The sequence below is a fragment of the Aspergillus terreus genome, genomic scaffold, assembly GCF_000149615.1.
Source record: "Aspergillus terreus NIH2624 scaffold_5 genomic scaffold, whole genome shotgun sequence".
Classification (NCBI taxonomy): Eukaryota; Fungi; Ascomycota; class Eurotiomycetes; order Eurotiales; family Aspergillaceae; genus Aspergillus; species Aspergillus terreus.
The window spans coordinates 907443-927154 of NT_165928.1; the positions used below are offsets into that span (position 1 = coordinate 907443).

Sequence of the window (19712 nt, forward strand, 5' to 3'; positions counted from 1 at the left end):
GATGTACTTAGCTTCTAAAGTTCATGAATCGTCATGGCTTTACTGGCTTCGACAGAATCGGATGCGGTTATGAGCTGAGATATAAGAGGACGGGAGGTATTAGGAACGCCCAACAACACTGCCACTATGCCCGATACAAGCTTAATTAGTTCCACGAAGCTGGGGCTGTGCCCTGCTGATTACTATGCGGGGTATAGGCTGCCACAGCCTTGTATGAGTCGAAGACATCCTGCAGCTTGCTACAAGCTAATTCCATTCTATCTTGCTTGGCGAGGAGTTTCATTTTTTGACCCATTCAGGTAGGAGATAGCCAGGGCCGTAACACGGCATGGTGCAAGAGAAAATACCGTATGTGAGAGACAAAGCATATTCTTTCTTATCTTGAGAAATTGATAAACCATACATACTACTACGTATTTGCTTCCCGCCTTCATGAGATGAGCCCGTTAACTTTAGAGTTATGATGGGGTGAGTTGACGGTCAGGCTGGGATGTACTGTATCTTGCCAGTGTCTCCAAGCTTGTCAAGAGAAAGAAGTGTGAATCGTAAGATGTATTAGTTTGTGTTGGTCGTATAATCTCATTAACTAAAGACAAAGCAGCTTCATTGTGGTAAGGGATTAGCTCGCCATAAAGCCCCCCATTATTGTCTCGTAGCTGGGGGCAAACTCGCAGCGAGTCTCATCATAAATGTGCCCAACGCCTCTTGGAATATTTATCGAGCCCTCACTGCAAGCCGCAGGGTCGAAATAACGATCTAGCAACAGCAAGTCCGTCTTGTGGTCTTCATATAAAGGGGGAGGGAAACTGGGATCATATTGCGGCTTCCCAAGGTCTAAGCCATGGACGGTACCGTTTTCCCCGATGACAAGAGGAGACATCACAATATTGATCGGAATTGTTCCTTTGATCTAGACAATCCTCAACATGTCAGCAATACCCCAGTGGATCATCTGCGGGATAGATCTTTGATAGAACGATGGGCATACCGTTGATAGACCGCCACTAGCACCCCGTAACTCAATCGTGAAAGCTAGGACATGGTAGATGTTGATATTTGGTGTCTTCACCTGTTGGGTGACAGTATCGAGGGTGCCTGGTAGACAGACTTGCTTCTCGGCCGTCCATTCGATTTCGAAAGCTCCCTCACGCGTTGCATAATCGTCAGAGCTATCATATCGTTCGCTAAGAACCAGATGTTCCCTTGTTGATGTCAAAAAGTGAACATTGTACTGCACCGAGTACGCTGCCGATGCACGAATCTTTAGTTCATGTTTTTCGACTACTTGGATCGTGACTGCTCCGAGCCGAAGGTCTTTTGATAATGGGGCCAGGAAAAATTGAACTGGAAATGTCGATCCGAATGGGATGTTGGTTTCTGGGATGGAGATCCGGTAGTGAACTTTGTTGTCCCACTGCTTTTCAATTGACTATTCAACATTAGGTTATTTGCGCAACGAACGGGGCACATCACATACTCTTGGTGTTGACAACCAAATATCATCCATCTCGATGACGACAGGATTATATATTCTGACCGGGTGAGAGACGACAATGTCTCTGCTCAACCTCCGCTCAATTATTCCATACAACTCGTATGAATGATACTGATGGCGGGGACCGACAATTGTCTCAAAAAGATGTCCGTCCAGAGTGATCTCGAATGGCAGTTGATAGTCCCCTGCCGGTAAACTGAACGAACTCAGCTTCTTGGATGAAGCCAAGGCCTGTTTGCGCTCAAAGGTAATTTCTTCATGGTACGTATTGAAGATGACAGACTCCTCGCATGGTCTGTAATAATCAGACATATGCATTGAATAGACATAACTGTGGACTTACAGTTTCGCTCTGCCTTGTAACACCACTGAGATACTTTTGACGGTTGTACCTCGGGGGACCGAGAAGCAAAACTTCCCAGTCACTGAAGGTTTGACATCTGAGTTATCCGAAGGCGGAAGAAAGATGCATGATCTATCTAGTCTGATGCGCGTTGTCGGTTAGTTTATCACAGTGACCTCGGGGAAACATGGGCCAAACCTCAAGCCACAGGAAACTATATCGTTCAGCATGATGTGCAGTATAAAAGTCCAAGTATGATATTTTTTGGAAGCTCTTTGCAATTGTCTCACACTGCTGCAAATTTCTTAACGTCACTCTTCGTACATCGACAATTTATAATGCAGGCCACTGAAGGCACTGCCGTATAGAGAAATGAGGCGGAATAAGTACAAAAAGGGAAATGTGGATACAGCAGACTGGCATTTTGGCCAACCAAAGGCGGGGAAAGTCGGGGTTTGTCCAAATTGGGGTCGGAAATTGTCCACTAAAGAGGCCTAGTGGCCCCGCCTTTGGCGGTTTATACTTCCATATCAGGCAAGACACTCAGCTCGTTTGCATCCTGACTCAATCGTTCGAAATCATCTGGACATTCTCACAAAAACACCATTCCAGGTCAACATGGAACTCACATTCCACGTCAGTCAAGTTGCGGATGATAGTAAAAGAGTATATAGTCGAGGAGCATGTGGCAGGTGCCGTCAGAGGAAGGTATGTGAGAGGACTCCACACTCAGACTCGCTGATAGCTCACAAAAATAAGAAAAAATGTCATCATGAGGACGGAAAATCACTGTCTACGTCCCCCCCAGCACAAAACACAGACCGGGACTTCATTCAATACACCCCGAACTCGAACCATGGCTCCAAGCAGATCAAGGCCTCATCAAGGCTGATCTCAGCGACGGATAGAATCAGCAAACCTCGATCTCGCAATGAGCGTGTGCGGTCCCAGTATCGCAGGGATGCGATATGTGACCCAGAACGCTCAAATAGGGGTGGATTGGCTCATCGATTCCTGGGAGACCTGAATCCCATCGTCTTTTTCGCCGGCGATTTGAGTGCGAGGTTACTCCGGGGACGCGCTGACCAAGGAGACGTTGGAATATGGCTGGATGGAGAGAATGATATTCTCGGAAACAGCGAGGAAAGCACAGAAGAGCCATTGCCGGGCCGTGCCATATATCAGCAATCCCGCCAGCGGCGCGAACCGGACCGCAAGACAGCGCTTCTCCCTCCACGACAGAACCAGGAAGCGCTTGTCGACATCTATTTTCGTTGCATTCATCCGATACTTCCTTTGATTGACGAGGTTGAGTTCCGCAGTGCTTTCGATACGGGCTCTGCTTCGCCTAGTCTCATACAAGCAATATGTCTAGTGGCCTCGAAAACATCGTATGCAGGGCCTCATCTTTGCCTTGCGCCAAAACAAGGGACAATCTCCGTTCAGAGCTTCAGCGCTTCCATTTACAATGACCTGTCGTACGCGGTTGCAATGAATTTGGAGAGAAAGCGTACAACACTCATTCAGGTCCTTGCGCTTCTTTCCTTCCACGCTGCTGACCCTAAAAGTTTCGAGGGTGCTTCCATGTGGCTAACGCAGGCCATTCACCATGCTTTCACTTTAGGATTGCATCTGTCAAAAGGGGCACCGACAGCGGAAAGTAAACAGTCAATCTCGCTATTTTGGTGTCTATGGAGTCTTGACCGATGGAATGGCGCCATTTACGGGAGACCATTTGTCATTAATGAAAGGGACCTGGGTCAACAACTTGCAGACGTGATTCATCAGTTTGACGCACCTTTCCGGGTCTGGTTGTCGCTGGCATCAACACTGACGGACGTTACGGTGGTCTATCGGCCTACCCTGGAAGTTCCTGTCGACCCAAACAAGCCAGAAATCCCGAGATTTGAGGAAATTCTCGACAGTTCAGGAGGATGGCACATACCACTGGTTCAAATGTGTGAGTGCAACAAGGAAAACATTGTCAAAGAGTTACTGACTTGATTAGACTTTCTTGAACTTGCGTATCACGGAATTGCCCTCCTCGCTTCGCGGCCATGGGGCCTCAAAGCGCAGCCCAAATCGCGTGAACTCTACTTGCGACAGGATCTGTCTGTATATCGGTTGTCTACACTGTTGCAGCTGTGCGATATAGAACAGTTCTTACCTTTCCCGACTGTTGCCTACTGCGTATCTTTGGGATTTGCCCTAGCATTCAAGCAACTCAAAAGGTGTCACCTCCCGAGCACTCAGACTACAGCGAAGCAGACCATCCCAGTTTTTCACCGGTGTCTGGAGACATTAAGCCCAACCTGGCTGTTGGCGCAGGTCATGGCCCGACTTGGCCAGCGGGCATTGGATGGACTTCACATCATCTCCCCGTCGCCAAATCACCAGACTGGGTTGAATCAACCGAGGAAGCATGTTTGCAGATGTATGGACATAGAGATGTCAACAGCCTGCGTTTGCAATGTCGAGGGTCCTCAAGTGGGGACGGAAGTGACAACAGAGACAGGAGCGGTATCAGCTATAGATCCGCAGTCTTCTGTCGACGATCTGATGGTGGAGCAACCTTCCAATGTGTCGTTCCCTTCGGGGAATTTCAGCCTGGATGAATTTGATGATCTCAGTGGGGATACGATGTTTGAGGATATTGATGGGCTGCTGGGGGATTTTTTCAACATCAACATCCCCAAGTGCCCTACTTTTCCTTTTTTTGTTGATCCAGGTACAGCGGATCTGGATGTTTAGTTGATTGGATATGGAGTCGAAAGTATGACGAAAGGGTGGGATGGAGAGTAGGGAGGGAGTATGAGTATGACGACCAATCTACGAATCTTACTATATTGAATCACACAGAATGCTTCAATGAACGAATCGTTAGACCATGTGTGGTTGTTTGGATAAACTACAGGTGGGTCCAAGGGGCATGGCGGATGACGTCAAAGCTTGGGATGGCATCAGGATTGACCCTAGCCGCCTACGCAATTCTTGTGCCATGCTATCCTCACAACTACAGCCCTATGCTATTTAAAGACGGTGGATCGACGTCATTTCTTCATGGCGCGCGGCAAACCGGCGTTGCTCGAATCGGATCGAGTTGGCCTTGTTGATCCCTTTCGTCATAGCTTGCCCTAACTTGAATCATCATCAGCAGAAGAGAGCATATAAGGACCTCCAATCCTTCAGTCCGTTCTCGAAATCAGATCAACCACACAATCACAACTTTACCATCAGCAAGCATCTTTTCACATCGAACAAACATCACCATGTCAGGCGTTATCAACAAGGTCAAGGATGCCGTGAGCGGACACCATGGGTCCGGCGAGACCACCACCCATGGGCCTCACAGTTCCAAGATTGCCAACAAGCTGGATCCCCGCGTGGACAGCACCAGCACCCAGAGTTCGTCTCCCCATGGCCACCCGCATCCCTCCGGCAAGTCAACCAACTAACAGCATCAACCTATAGCCACCCACTCCACCGCTCCTGTCAACAGCGAGACTACCACCACCGCCAGCCCTCATCCCTCCAACACTCATGCCAACAATGCCGGCCCCCACAACTCCAAGGTCGCCAACAAAGTCGACCCCCGCGTGGACTCGGACAGAGACAACCGCGCTCGCCACCAGGAGATGGGAGGAACCCATGGCCCTCACCGCTCCGATGTCGCCAACAAGGCGGATCCCCGCGTCGACAGTGACCTCGGTCAGTTTCAATTTCGCATGTATCACGCTACAACATCCCTGCTAACCATTTCACAGACAACCGCGGCTCGGGAGCCACCTACAACAGCAGTGGCCCTCACGCTTCCGGCGCAAAGGGCTCGACCTCCAGCACTTCCGGTGTGCAGACGACCACATACACCCCGACCACCGGCCACGGCGACACCTCCACCCGCAGCTTCGAGGAAGCCCAGCACACTTCTACCCAGAACGAGCCGCACTTCCCCTCCAGCCACACTGGAAAGACCTCTTCGAGCACCGCTGGCCCGCACAGCTCTAACACCATGAACAAGCTGGATCCTCGCGTCGACTCCGACAAGGACAACCGTGCTCGCCATGAGGCCATGGCTTCCAGCACCTCCAATGCCCCAGGCACTACTACGTCGAGCACCGCCGGCCCCCACAAGTCGGACATGATGAACAAGATGGACCCCCGCGTTGACTCCGATCTGGACAACCGCGCCCAGCACTCGTCCACGGCATCCACCGGCTATACTGCCCCAACCACCCGCTCCAGCAACGCTGGCCCGCACAGCTCGAACGTGATGAACAAGGCGGACCCCCGGGTGGACTCTGATATGGACAACCGCGCTCGTCACAATGCTATGGCTTCCAGCACCTACAACACCCCGGGCACAACTTCCACTACTTCGAGCACCACCGGCCCCCACAGCTCCAACGTGCTGAACAAGGTTGACCCCCGTGTTGACTCCGATATGGACAACCGCGCTCGTCACAACGCTATGGCTTCCAGCAGCTACAATGCCCCAGGCACTACTACCAGCACCGCTGGTCCGCACAGCTCCAACGTGGCGAACAAGGTCGACCCCCGCGTGGACTCGGACCTGGATAACCGGGGCACCCTGGGCTCTCAGCGTACCTACGGCATCTAAAGGTGAAATGTTATGATACTCCGGCTTGTTTCTGTTTTCATATCACGAAGCTACGCTCTGTCATGTCCTGCTTTGATATCAAGTTGTATTATTGAGACTGAATTACATCTGATTATATCATATTTTGTCCAAGCATGTAGAAACCATAAGCAGCTAGCTACCCCGTACTTAACCGTGATCGGCTAGCCCAGGCGTCTGTCATCACCATGTTTATTCGAACTAAACCGCCATCATAGTCCTGTCAGCGGGGCTGACCCTCCATCCACTACAGCACAACATGGAAAACCCCCAACCCCCCTACACCTACAAGCCCATCACACCGGACTCATTCCGCTGCCTAAAGCTCCTCTCGCTGCACCCACAGCTCACCTTCCGCCTGGTCGCATTCCCCATCCACTCCGCCCAGCGCTACACAGCCCTCTCCTACGCATGGGGCACCGCCCCAGAAGAAGAAGACGCCATCTGCAACGGCGCTTCGTACCGGCTCTCCCGCACACTGGGCCGCGCCCTGCGCGGCATCCACACACACGCCACCACCGCCTGGCTCTGGGTCGACGCCATCTGCATCAACCAGGCCGACGACGCGGAAAAAGCGCACCAGGTCGCGGGCATGGGCGCGCTGTACGCCTCCGCGGACCGGGTGGTGATCTGGCTGGGGGACGCGGCGGACGACAGCGCCCTGGCGTGTGCGCTGCTGCCCGAGCTCACGGACCGGATCTGGGCGTTGACGGAGGACAGCGGCGGGTGGAAACCGCGCGGCACGGGGGATATTGTTGCGCGGGGGCTGCCGCCGCCGGAGGATCGGCTGTGGCGCGCGGCGTTCCTGCTGTACAGTCGGGAGTGGTTCCAGCGGCTGTGGATTGTGCAGGAGATTGTGCTGGCGCGGGAGTGTGTGTTTGTATGTGGTAGGGGGAAGCTGGGGTGGGATGTTGTGGTGAATTTTGCGGTTGCGACGTCCCAAGTCGGTTTTTGTGGGGAATATTGCTGGGTTGCATGTTCGGGCTATGGGGGAGAGGGCGTATCGGTCTACGGTTGGGATTAGGCTTGTTAGGAACGCGTGGCGGCTGCAGAGGGGGTTGGAGGAGGGTGGTAGTGAGGGTGATGGACTCCAGGCCGTGATGGATGTTATGCAGAGCCAGGGGGCGTATCTGGAGGTGGACTATGTCTATGCGGTGCGCGGTATGCTGTCTGAGGCGCTGCGGGGACAGGTCGTGGTGGATTACTCGGAGGAGGTGAAGAGGAACTACGGGATGGTGCATGCGCGGTTCTTTAAGCAGTGTTTGGAGCGGCTTAGAGACTGGCCGTCGCTGCATTTCCCACCGGCAACGCATGCGGATGTCCCCCCGTGGTGTCCGCCGTGGGGGAGCGGCTGGAATAACCGCTATCTGCCCATGATGGGCTGCAGGGCTGGGAGGCCGACGCCGTCGTCCAAAGGGTTGGAGCTTGCGAGCGATGAAGGCGAGGTGGGGATACTGCATATCGCTGGTGTGTCTGTGGACACGGTCCGAGAGATCGTTCCGCTCGATCTTCGCTATGACGAGGAAACGCACGTCCTGCACACGGGTGCAATCTTGAGATGCATCAAGGACTGTTTAGCCCGCGTTCCGGACGGCGCTGATGCTCGCCAGGCTCTTCCGGGGGTTCTCATCGGCCAGTGTGGCTGGCTTGAGACGTCGGCATTCTCGAGCCCGCCGGACGGCGATCTTCTGGACAGTCTTTTTGCATTTCTGGAGCCTCTTGCGGCAAACGAAGAGCATGAATGGGAGGAGGGTTATGCGCCGGTCAATCTCGACACGGCCGAGTACATTCTCGACGAGCATCGATTCTGGCGGGCGTATCTCAATCTCATTATGGTCCGCTGGCCCGACAGGAGCTTTGCGCTGACCACGATGGGTCGTCTGGCGATGGTGTCGTGTGAGACGAAGCCGGGGGATACAGTATGCGTCTTTCTTGGAGCGACGCTTCCGCAGATTGTTTCTCGGAAGGAGGACGACGTGTACTGGAGGTACATTGGACCGGGTGTTGTGGATGGTATTATGAACGGGGAGACTTTTGATAAAGACGATTGGCTGAGCAAGAAGGAGGTGTTCTCTCTAACATAGTACGGAGATGTGAAGTCTACTTGATGGTAGCAATATTCACAACTTGGCCTTGCCATCGTCCTCAAACCGGTACACTACATCCCCAAAAGACCCCGTAGGAAAGACGTAAAAGAACCTCAAATTCTCCACACCCACATTGACAATCCCATGCTTTGCATTCGAGGGAATGAATACAGAGCTCCCCTTTGCCACGCGCGTGGTGGTGTCCTCGATGGTGACTTCGCCCTCTCCCTCGAGGATATGATATATCTCAGCTTGCTGATGGCGATGGACGCAGAGATGGCCAGTTCTTGGAGGACAAAGGGCTATCCCGGCGCTGAGGTCTGAAGATGGGGTCTGAGGGTGCGAGAATAGGGTGTGCCAGGTTATTGAGCCGTAGGATGGGTCGGAGAAGGATTCTGGGGGGTTGGTTTTGGTGTATGATGGGGGGAGGATGATGGGTTTTGTTTTAGGGTCTGGCATGATCGATAGCGAAATACTGAGCAGAGTCTGATCAATAGATGTTGGATCTGCTGTTGACTTGTTGACTTGCATTTATAGATCGATTGCGTTGATGCCCCGCGTAAGGGAGCGACTTTCCTGAAGGGGAAGCTGTTTCCGTAGGCTAGGCATCTCGTGGAGCAATAGATCGATCAAGACAAGTTGTCGACGGTTAGAAAATCCCTGGGTACAGGATGGGAATTATGGCGGTCTCAGGGAGTATGGCAAGTTAAAGATGATCTAGATTTCGGTTATCGACTGGGATGAATAGCATGGTAGCAGTGAGTGGGTGAATGAGATACAGCCTAGACCAGGCCAGTTGTATTTATTCAGTCGAGTTGATACGACTTGCTTCTACAATAATGCTTTTACACGAATAAGAGCGATAATGAGATTCTACACCGCAGCATCTTAATCTAGATAGAACCGAAGGTGGATAAATAATGCTCGAAATTATATGAGCGGAAAAGATAGCAGCAGAAAGTGCACAGGAATAGTTTCAGCGCCTATACTTTATGTGGCTTGACTACCGTACTTTTTGCATCACCTATTTTAATGGCTTCGATGAAGATAACCTGCAGGGTAGTTGTGTACAGCTAAGTCATAAGCTAGCATCACCATGGCGTCAGAGACCCACGATGACTACACGACTCGAACAAACTTCAACGATGGCAATTGTAAAGGTTTCATTCAATTGCAGTCAGAAGACCATTCCAAACCTAAAATCTACCTGAACCATGCTCCGTCCGTCTAGTCATTGCGATAGTGAATTGGTTCATTGATGCTGTGCATCATCGCGTAAATAACCCAGTCTAACAGTGTAAAGAAAAGAGCCAGGGCATTCGGAACCCCCGGCTAACATGGATATCAAAAAGTCCGAACCCGTAAACCGTGAAAGATGCAAAAGTCTAGCATCGACATGGAACATGAAATTGCGTTCAAAACGTCAATGGCGAAAAGGAAAGAAAAAGATTCATGCAGTGCAACATCACCAAACGCCAGCGGACCACTCGGGTGCCACTTTTTTCTTGGTTGTCGTGCTTTTTCTTGTTGTGGTCTACCTTACTCGATGGCAGCGCCGTCACCGTGCAGCACAGGGTTGACCTTGGGGTTCCACTTGAACTTGAACTCCTGGCCGAGCTCCTTGCGCACGGCGGCCTTGACGGCCTCGAGCACGTTGGGGAAGACACCAAAGTTGGCCGGGTTGTTCTCGTCGTTGTCGGCGCCCTGGAAGACACCGGTCCGCACGAGACAGGTGTTCCAGCCGTACATGTTACCACCGCAGATGTCGGAGGCCGGGTTGTCGCCGACCATGTAGACGTTCTGGGGCAGACGGTTCTCGTTGTGGATCTGCTCCATCCAGGCGCGCAGCACCTCGTCGGCGTAGGTGTAGGTGGCGCGCTCGGGCTTGCCGTAGACGACACGCTCGAGGTCGACGCCGGTGAGGGCCTTGTACTGGGCCTCGATGGAGATGCGGAAGGCACCCTGGGTGAGACGGGGCGGGCCCTTGTGGTCGGTAGGGAAGACGAGGTCACCCTGGGAGAAGTAGACGGGGATGCGCGAGGCGACGGGGTCCTTGGCGCGGGTGAGCATCTTGCCGTCCTCGGCGAGCAGCAGGTCGATGATGAGCTGCATGTCGGTGGCGTAGTCGCGCGAGTCGGCGAAGACGAGGATGGCGTCGAACTTGATCTTGGAGAAGTCGCGGGGCTTGGGCTCGGCGCGGTCCTCCTCGGAGAAGCAGCGCCAGGGCGACTCGGTGGGGTTCCCAGGCGAGGATGTCCTTGGGGTGGACGACGTTCTTGAAGCCGTAGTTCTCGGCCGACCTCACGGATCTTCTGGCCCTCACCACCCGCAGACCAGGACGGTCTCGTACTACTCCCCCAACGCTTGCATTGGGTGTGAGACTGGATGAACTGGTCGGTCGAGATGGGCACCTCGTAGAATCTCGGAGAGCTGCTCGCAACGGGCGGCCTCGGTCTTACCACCGCCGTTGGTCAGGAGGATGTAGGGGATCTTGATGCCCAGCTCGTTGTCCCCGTTGAGCATCTTGAGGGCCTCCTTGGCCTCCTCGATGGGCTCGTTGCCGTGGGCCAGGACACCATCAATGTCAAAGGCAAAGGCCATGTTCTTGGCGGCCGCGACCTTCTCCTTGGACATATCCTGGACCTGGGAGGCCAGGATATCCCGCGAGGTCCCGCCCGCGGTGACGACCGAGGACAGGCGGGAGACCCGGGGGGAGCGGGGGATGGGGAGAGAGGTACCGAAGGAGTTGCGAGACCCCCGACGGTCCCGAGTGGAGGGAGAGATACTCAGGTTGTGCATGAACTGAGCAGCATCGCTGATGGAGCTGCGGGTGGCCGGGATCTCGACCGTGTTGTTGGCATCGTGGGGGATAGGGAGAGAGCCAGCCATGCTGCCGCGGTCTCTGGGGGAGTGAGCACCAGCAGCAGCGGGAGCGGCGTCCACGCCAAAGTCGGCGTCGTCGAAGCGAGGCATGTTGTAGTAGTAAATTGAAGTAGTGGTGGTTGAAGTGGTGGTGGTGGTAGACGATCGGAGGGGATCGTCGGAGATAAGATGATAACAGTCAATGAGACAGAACAGCGACCAGCAGTGGAATAAGAAGCTGGAGAGCTGGAGGGAGGATAAGAGAGAGGAAGAAGAGAGATAAGAGAGTGGTGGAGGTAATAAGGAAAAGAAATGGAATGGAAGCTGGGATGAACCGGATCCTAATATACTTTTGCGCAACCAGAGGTGGCGGCGATGGAATAAAGATTTCCATAAAATAATTATTTAAAAAATTTAAAATAATCCATGAAAATTAATTCGATTTAAATCATGGATCCCAAAAAGACTAGAGAACAGTATCATCATCGCTGTCTAATCACTGTATGGATGCAGCCAGCGGGCCCACCGCGTTCCTACGAATTCTCGTCCTGCTTTTTCCTTTTCCTATTCTATCATTTTATTTTTTTATAAGTATTTTATTTTATTTTATTCTTCTGTTGAATCTAGACATTATTTATTTATTCATTATTTAGATTATTATAATAATAAGAGACAATAAGAATGAAAACTCTTCTTCAACCACATCTTATCCGCCTCCGGAGTAGATGCCTCCTCCATTATTGGCCACCGGAATAAGTGAACACCCCTACACCACCCTACACACCCTACACCACCCTCCTCTGTACTACTCCGTACTCCGTACCTCACTACTCCGTACCGTACGCCTACAAAAGTTCTCTTCGGCCGGCATGGGCCCTCCAGCAGAATCTGACTGGCCAACCCGGCCGGGCACCGCGTCTGAGATCGATGGAGCCGATGACGATCGGACGGGCGACGGCGGGTCAAACGCTCGCGCCGTTTCGTGCAGTGATGTCATGATGGGGCTGCCGTAATTTGGCCGTATTGTGGTATCGGTAAATTACACCCTCTTCATACGAACTGCGTCATACTAGGGTGCTCTAGTATCTCTATCAGGTAGCATCTCTAGTACTACCTACCTACTACCTAGGTACCTAGTAGACATATAGATAGAGGCAGAAGATTCAGTATCAGAAGTAAGCGGAATAATGCACAAGTAGATTCTGCAGAGAAAGAAATAAAAAGTTAATCACTACCCATATCCCAAAACAGTAACTCTCCCTCCATGGCAAATTCAATTGAATTCATGCCGCCTCCGTCCATCAAGAAACGAACGAACCCCCCACCACAGCTTTTCCTCCCTCTTCGGATTCCTTCGATCACCACCATCCTACCTTACCCCTCAATTGTCCTCAAGCTCTGACGCAGTATATATTATTGACGTATCCTGTCCGCTCCAATCCATTCCTATCTTCCTGTCTCTACTTCATCTCTCTCCAATTACCCCTCCATACCCCTCATTCACACCCCCTCATCCATCATGTCTAACGGAAAGACTTTCACCCTCAGCAACGGCGTCAAAATCCCCGCCGTTGGCTTCGGCACCTTTGCCAACGAGGGCGCCAAGGGCGAGACCTACAAGGCCGTCCAGTGCGCCCTCAAGACCGGCTACCGTCACCTCGATTGCGCCTGGTTCTACCTGAACGAGGACGAGGTCGGCGATGCCCTCCACGACTTCCTCCGCGAGAACCCCTCCGTCAAGCGCGAGGACATCTTCGTCTGCACCAAGGTCTGGAACCACCTGCACCGCTACGACGATGTTCTGTGGTCGATGGAGAGCTCCCTCAAGAAGCTCAAGCTCGACTACGTCGACCTCTTCCTCGTCCACTGGCCCATTGCCGCCGAAAAGGAAAGCCAGGAGAAGCCTCTGATTGGACCCGACGGAAAGGTATGCCTATCGCTTTTGGGACTTTTTCGTTCCTAATACTGATCCTTTGTAGTACGTCATCCTCAAAGATCTCACCGAAAACCACGAGCCCACCTGGCGCGCCATGGAGAAGATCTACGAGGACAAGAAGGCGCGCGCCATCGGCGTGTCCAACTGGACCATCCCCCAGCTGGAGAAGATGCTGCAGTTCGCCAAGGTCAAGCCGCACCTCAACCAGATCGAGATTCACCCCTTCCTGCCCAACACCGAGCTGGTCAACTGGTGCTTCGCCCACGACATCATGCCCGAGGCCTACTCGCCGCTCGGCTCGCAGAACCAGGTGCCCACCACCGGCGAGCGCGTCAGCGAGAACGCCACGCTCAACGAGATCGCCTCCAAGCGCGGCAACACCCTGGCCCAGGTGCTGATCGCCTGGGGCATCCGTCGCGGCTACGTCGTGCTCCCCAAGAGCTCCAACCCGGCGCGCATCGAGTCCAACTTTAAGAGCATCGAGCTGTCGGACGAGGACTTTGAGGCGGTCAACAAGGTGGCTGAGGGCCGGCACTTCCGCTTCGTCAACATGAAGGATACTTTTGGCTATGATGTGTGGCCGGAGGAGTCGGCCAAGCAGATGTCTGCTTAATGGACTAGTTATGATATGGGATTATGCCGGACATAGTACGAGCTATCATAAAATAGAAGGAAATGGGTAATACAGACATGAAGAAATGAGTAACAGACGAATACTGCAATACTACATGGAGTACGGATGATAATACGAACCTGTTGATGGTACCATACCATCCGGTCGTAGACAATGCATGCATATGGAGACGGGGTGGATACGGAGGACAGTCCTCCATGCGATGCGAGAGGCAGAGCCGTGACGCTAGTTTAGTAGGAGTTACTGTTTAATAGATATCTACGAAGTAGGTATCTATCAACAACTATACGTAGTTATTAGTTATATTTATTTACCTAGTACATGTATCTCCTAGTGTCTATGGAATTCTTATCAACATACGGTAGCATACCTATACCTATACTCCAGATGCAGGACAGTAGTCTAGTGTCTAGTGTACTCCGTACAGTGTAGGCAATGACATCATCTCGGAGAAACCCGGAACAAGCGGTGGGCAAATCCGGAAAAGCCCTAAACCACCGGGTTCCCAGAGCGGCCTAGGGTGGTGGGGCGACCGTGACCCCTTCAAACCTAACCCTACCACGTACCCTACCACCCTACCCTACCCTACATCCAACATTGCTACACTGCCGTATTATGACGTGGGATGAGCTCCACTCGTTCCTGGGAGAGATTGGATCCAGCATACTTGGTTGGTGCAATCCAGTCCTTACCTTTGGCTGCGCACTGATTAGCACGGTAAAGGTCAATCCCGTAAGGGGAACCTGAGGGATTAATTTGAGGCTTTTTTTTTGGTTTCTTGGGCGCTCATTTCCAGTGCCTGGCTCTGGTTGGCTCGATGGGTGCTCCTGGTTCGGGTTCTTCAGACGGCGTCGCTTGTCTCCGATGATCTCGCGTGGTGAGAGGTCAGATTCGTTCTGGAGTTGCCTAGAGAGTCAGTCGAGTCGAGTCTCGGTGAGCAGACTGGGAACTGTCTCACAGAGTATTGAGTACGGCGTCCTCCATTGTATCATCATGATGGTGCTGGATGTTAGGTATGGGTTGATACTTGACGTCAGGTCTGGCTGATAAGCGATAAGACTATTCTATAGCACCTCTACTATGACCATCAACACCTAGTAATCCCTACAAGGTAGTAGGCTGGCAAACCTTCCCGATTCATATTCATCAATCAACAGCAAACACCTAAACAGAGCCAAGTCAGGAAGCCATGCCAGGTGTTCATCGCATCCACCTGTCAGGCATGAAGATGGTGCCAGCGTCGAGTGGGCGGATGATATCACCGATGGAGCCTCCCCCTGCAGCCGGTTCTTCACTGGGAAAGACCATCACCAGCACTCTAGTTTCTTACTGGATCATCATCACCATCACCATGAATAATAATAATAGCCAAGGACCCTGTTTCACACGCTAGCGGTGGTTCGACCCGAACACGCTCTTGCCGAGATACCTCCTAGTACGGAGTATGTATGTACTAGTAGATCCTCGCGGAGGGAAAATGGAGTCCCATAATGGAGTCGATGGAGTCGTCCCCTCATCGCTCCAATCTTCGTCCAGCGCAACCAGAAGCCCGGGTGGTCCCAGTGGGCATACAACCGAGGGAGACGAGAGGATGTGTTGTTGTAGACGGATGAACGGAGGGTTGACTTACGCGAGAAGATAGATACCAGTCAGTATAAGGTACCTAGTACCTAGACTCAGGTAGGTAAACAGAGCTGGAGGTATACGGGGTAATCACATGCTCGGTTACTCGCCGATCTCCCCGGATTCCTCTTCAGCCGAGTTCGAGTTGCAAATACCGTCGAGTACAAAAGTAAATAACTACCAATACCGATATCTGCACGTCCAAAAATCTCAAAGCTGGATAACATGTGTAACCCCGAAAACGCATGGTCGATCCCGACGCCACCATCCATCCATTCATTAATATTAGTTATGTACACACACCTGCAGCCTATTTCTCTCATGTAACCCGACAGAACAAAAGATTCAAGATCGCGGCCGCACGCGCCTTGGCATCGGCGTCGAGCCCGCATGGGCCTTCATCAGACTCGTGCTCTTCGCCGAACTACTGCCGAGCGACGAGCTCTTCCCGTGGATGGGAATATGACTGCCAGTTTTCTTCGACACCGGCGTGCCCACTCCCGTCAGACTGGCCTTGGGTGACTTGGGCATGAGCTTCTTACGCTTCCCGGTGGGACTGCTGCTGCTGCTGCTGCTGCTGCTGCTGGTCGAAGCGCTCTCGGCCGCAGGGGTGGCTGCAGATGTTCCCAGCCGGCGCACGCGCCGCGCCCGAGGGGTTGCAGTAGCGGCTGCAGTAGTCGCTGCAGCCTCGACACCCTCATCACCCGTCGGCGGAGAGCCCTGCGAGCGAGTGGTGCGACTACTGGCTGCCTTTCGTTTATCGGCAGCTCCGCCTTTGGCCGTCCTGGATGCCCCTCGTCGACCGACGACGTCACTTGCAGGCGCGTCCCCTCCATCTCGGGCCTCATCCTCCCCCTCAAACTGCACAAGACGCTCCTCGTTCCAAGATACCTGCTTCTTCGCACCCTTGGATCGCTGACGCTTGGGCTTCTCGTCCGCCGGTGGCGTCCGCGTCGCCATGTTCACCAGCGCATACTTCGGCAGCTGCGCATCCCCCTTGTTCTGCCGCGTGTTGCGACGGGTCGTCAATGCCAGTTCCTGAGCCTCTGTGCGCTGAAGAAACACAAACTCGGTCCCCTTCGCCCGGCGCAGCGAGAAGGTGTTGCGAACGGCTTTAGCGGCGGTGCTCGCGGCCGGTAATTTGGCATGGCGGTTCCGGGTGCTACGCCGCGGACTCGCCGTGGCGTGTGGACTGGACGGTGCTTCATCGTCCGGGGGAGGCTTCTTGTCCGACGCCTTCGATGGCGACAATTGCGCCTTCTGGGGAGATGGGGAGTTGGCGTCGAGATCCTCCAAAGCCCGACGAGGCTGCGGGGTCGGCATCTCGGGCACCTCCAACTCCTCTTCCGGGCGGCTATCGTTCGCGTCCGCCGTAACCTCCGCGATCAACGCTGCCGCAGCTTTGGCCTCGCGTTTGGCCTTTGCTTTGGACAGGAAGTCGTTGAGCAACGCTGCGTCCTCGCCGTCCAATGAGCTGCGGAGGGCCGACCGCACTAGGGTCGACTCCTGTTCCGCCGTCAGGGCCTGGACAGGGGCCGCCGTAGCTCTGGCCTGCTGTATGAGATCACAACGGCGATCTTCTGTTTCAGACTGCTCCAATCCTGCGTCAACGCCCTGGTCGTCTGCCTCCGCCCCAGTAATCGTAGCAAACTCCGAAGGTCCAGAACCGACGAAATCAAACGTTAACTCGGATTTACCGTTATCAGTGGGGGTTTTTATGTTCGACGCGCCCGCAGTCATGCCGCTGACCGGGCCATGTAGCGCGCGGGGATAGGCTGACTCGGACGCCATTTTAACCGGCGTGTCCGGGGTAAGCCTCGGGGATTCGTCGTCCTCCTCGAACTTCTGCACGACATGCGCGTCTGACGTGGTCGTCTTCGGGGCAGTGTCGTTAGCCGTAAGCGTGGTATCTTCAAGATCCATAGGTTCGGAGGCGGCCACGAGGTTTCGATACATCGCAGGAAGCTTGCCTAAGGTGCAGTTAGACATGCACTCAACCCAAACTGAACCCTGCAGGGAAAACTCACGTCGTCTCCCCATCGTCTGCGACTCCCACTTTGTCTCTAGGAACGAGCGACGACGAATGTCCGCGACATCGGCAGACCGGGCGTCTTCCAACCCAAAACACTGCCTCTTGACGCCGCGAAGCAGCCCGGCACTGCGCGACGTGTTGATTTCGGTAGACAACCCCTCGTCGACGCCCTCCTGCTCCGCCAGAATCAACTGCTGCAGCTGCTTCATGCTGTTGAACGAGGACCGGAACCGCTTCCACACCTTGCGCGACTTGGCTCGGCCCATGTAGGCGGTGGACGGCTTGCGCTCCCAGACGCGTGGCGCGGGCCGATTGCTCTTGACGGGCGTGAAGTGGAAGCGCTCGTCTTGTAGGTGATTGGGGAGGGCACTGGTCGCGCGCGACACGTTAGCGGTGCTGTTTCCGATGTATGTCTCCTCGGGACAGTGCCCACGCGATGCGATGCCCATCGTGTTTGGGTGTTTCTGTCTCGCTTTGGAATGCCAAAAGAAGAATCCACTTACCATGGCGGAAGGGATGGTGGCAACCCGTCTGGGACCGCTGGACCCTCGTTTCTGGACATGATTGTCTGTAGAAGGGGCTCTGGAATGCGCGCAGGCGACGTCAAATGATCGGAAAGGTCCAACTCCGGCGCTGATGAGGTGGTATCGATGCAGTCAGCTAATACAGACACGTAAGAGATATCATGCGAGCGCGTGGTGTCGATGGGAAAATGATGTAGGCGAATGCGACGGAGTTGTTGTTGGTGATGGTGTTTTAAGGAGGTCTGCAACAATAAAGAAAGTTGTCGGCGGGTCCGTTGCTGTGCCAACGCCCGATGTTCCCACGCGATCATCAACGCTCCAATCTGCTGGCAGATTACGGAGTAGATTGCAATAAGACTACTGGAGAGTCGCTGATGGGGTTTGCTGAAGGTTGATTTCTGCAAATCAACGATGACGTTGTTTGCCGTTGATATGTCGGCTTGTCCTTGCCTGGGTCTAGACATTTGACGCCATGGCCGAGATATATACTCCGCATAGCGACAGAATATCAAATTCAACAACTAGATTATTCCGAAGCTCAATTCAATTGAATGTCTAATCTTCATAGCAGGGATGCACCCATTCAGTCATTCATAATCTCATAAATCATGCCATGTCGCCAAAACCCCATCATGGCGGAAGTATAAAGCATCAAACTCCCAACACCAAACCAGAAGATCCATATGGAGTAATCACAGCAGTTTCTCCTTCATATCGCTCTCGTCAAACGGATCACCAAACTCATCTACCAAAACCATTAGCATCTCTCGAAGCATAGAACCACCATATAACATAATCAGGATCAGAGGTGATGCAATCAACGCAACCACCGCATCCTTGAAAGACCCCCAACCAGCAAACCACCACTAAAAAAGACAAGACAAATCCAAAGAATACTCACCCAGATTAAAATCCTGATCCACCACGGCTTCCATCGCCCGCTGGTACTCCTCCTCCGCGCGCTTGCTCATCCACGACGGCAGCTTCTGCTGCTGCCCCTCCGCCGCGCGCAGGGACTCCGTCATTGCCTCCGGTCCACCCTTACCCGGCCCCATGATCCCGCTGAGATCCATCGACGTGGGGTGCGTCTGGGATCCGGGCGGGGACAGCTCGGCGGCGGCCCCGGCGAACTGGGAGCGCGGAATGGCGTTGGTGGGCGTGCGGGCACCGGCGGGCGAGTCGTCGGACGTGAGGTGATGCGTAGATTCGGGAGAGGAGGCCATTTGCGAGTCGCCGTCGGGGTCTGTATCCGCGTTAGAAGAGAGGGGATGCGGGGAGATGGAGTGGCATACCGGTGGTCATTGTGATGGGAAACGCTTTGGGATAGCTTTTGACGGCGGTTTGTAGACTTTCGTAATCGTGCAAGAGGTGAATAGAGCTGGATGGGCGAAAACCGCTCGAAGAGTTGGTTCGTAGGAGGATGAGCTGTATGAAGGATGGTTATGGTGGTGGTCGATTCAGGCACTACAGGCAGAAACCTTAACTAAGCAGACGGGGACAACGATTTTCCTTCTCCATTATTCGTGATTCTCTCCCACTC

General features: G+C 53.5%; 8 protein-coding genes across 8 annotated transcripts; 4 read left to right on the forward strand and 4 right to left on the reverse strand.

The window, feature by feature from the left end:
* Positions 1-619: 619 nt before the first annotated feature.
* Positions 620-1813, reverse strand: ATEG_03887 (arrestin C-terminal domain-containing protein; the record flags this gene model as incomplete). The annotated part of the gene is made up of 3 exons (XM_001213065.1): positions 620-910; positions 989-1429; positions 1478-1813. The coding sequence occupies 3 exons, from the start codon at positions 1811-1813 to the stop codon at positions 620-622; spliced, it is 1068 nt and encodes a 355-aa protein (XP_001213065.1).
* Positions 1814-2521: 708 nt separating this feature from the next.
* On the forward strand, positions 2522-4589 carry ATEG_03888 (fungal specific transcription factor domain-containing protein; the record flags this gene model as incomplete). Its single annotated transcript, XM_001213066.1, has 3 exons — positions 2522-2546; positions 2737-3798; positions 3847-4589. The coding sequence occupies 3 exons, from the start codon at positions 2522-2524 to the stop codon at positions 4587-4589; spliced, it is 1830 nt and encodes a 609-aa protein (XP_001213066.1).
* A 518-nt stretch (positions 4590-5107) lies between these two features.
* Positions 5108-6456, forward strand: dprB (the record flags this gene model as incomplete). The annotated part of the gene is made up of 3 exons (XM_001213067.1): positions 5108-5243; positions 5310-5546; positions 5603-6456. The coding sequence occupies 3 exons, from the start codon at positions 5108-5110 to the stop codon at positions 6454-6456; spliced, it is 1227 nt and encodes a 408-aa protein (XP_001213067.1).
* Positions 6457-6733: 277 nt separating this feature from the next.
* ATEG_03890 (HET domain-containing protein) lies at positions 6734-8558 on the forward strand (the record flags this gene model as incomplete). Its single annotated transcript, XM_001213068.1, has 2 exons — positions 6734-7354; positions 7419-8558. 2 exons carry the CDS (start codon positions 6734-6736, stop codon positions 8556-8558), a joined length of 1761 nt encoding a protein of 586 aa, XP_001213068.1.
* A 1542-nt stretch (positions 8559-10100) lies between these two features.
* Positions 10101-11534, reverse strand: ATEG_03891 (phosphatidyl synthase; the record flags this gene model as incomplete). Its single annotated transcript, XM_001213069.1, has 2 exons — positions 10101-10836; positions 10915-11534. The coding sequence occupies 2 exons, from the start codon at positions 11532-11534 to the stop codon at positions 10101-10103; spliced, it is 1356 nt and encodes a 451-aa protein (XP_001213069.1).
* A 1408-nt stretch (positions 11535-12942) lies between these two features.
* Positions 12943-13972, forward strand: gldB (putative glycerol dehydrogenase (GldB); the record flags this gene model as incomplete). Its single annotated transcript, XM_001213070.1, has 2 exons — positions 12943-13350; positions 13403-13972. The coding sequence occupies 2 exons, from the start codon at positions 12943-12945 to the stop codon at positions 13970-13972; spliced, it is 978 nt and encodes a 325-aa protein (XP_001213070.1).
* Positions 13973-15961: 1989 nt separating this feature from the next.
* On the reverse strand, positions 15962-18210 carry ATEG_03893 (uncharacterized protein; the record flags this gene model as incomplete). Its single annotated transcript, XM_001213071.1, has 3 exons — positions 15962-17586; positions 17644-18017; positions 18152-18210. The coding sequence occupies 3 exons, from the start codon at positions 18208-18210 to the stop codon at positions 15962-15964; spliced, it is 2058 nt and encodes a 685-aa protein (XP_001213071.1).
* A 654-nt stretch (positions 18211-18864) lies between these two features.
* ATEG_03894 (uncharacterized protein) lies at positions 18865-19474 on the reverse strand (the record flags this gene model as incomplete). Its single annotated transcript, XM_001213072.1, has 3 exons — positions 18865-18917; positions 19074-19415; positions 19465-19474. The coding sequence occupies 3 exons, from the start codon at positions 19472-19474 to the stop codon at positions 18865-18867; spliced, it is 405 nt and encodes a 134-aa protein (XP_001213072.1).
* Positions 19475-19712: the final 238 nt, after the last annotated feature.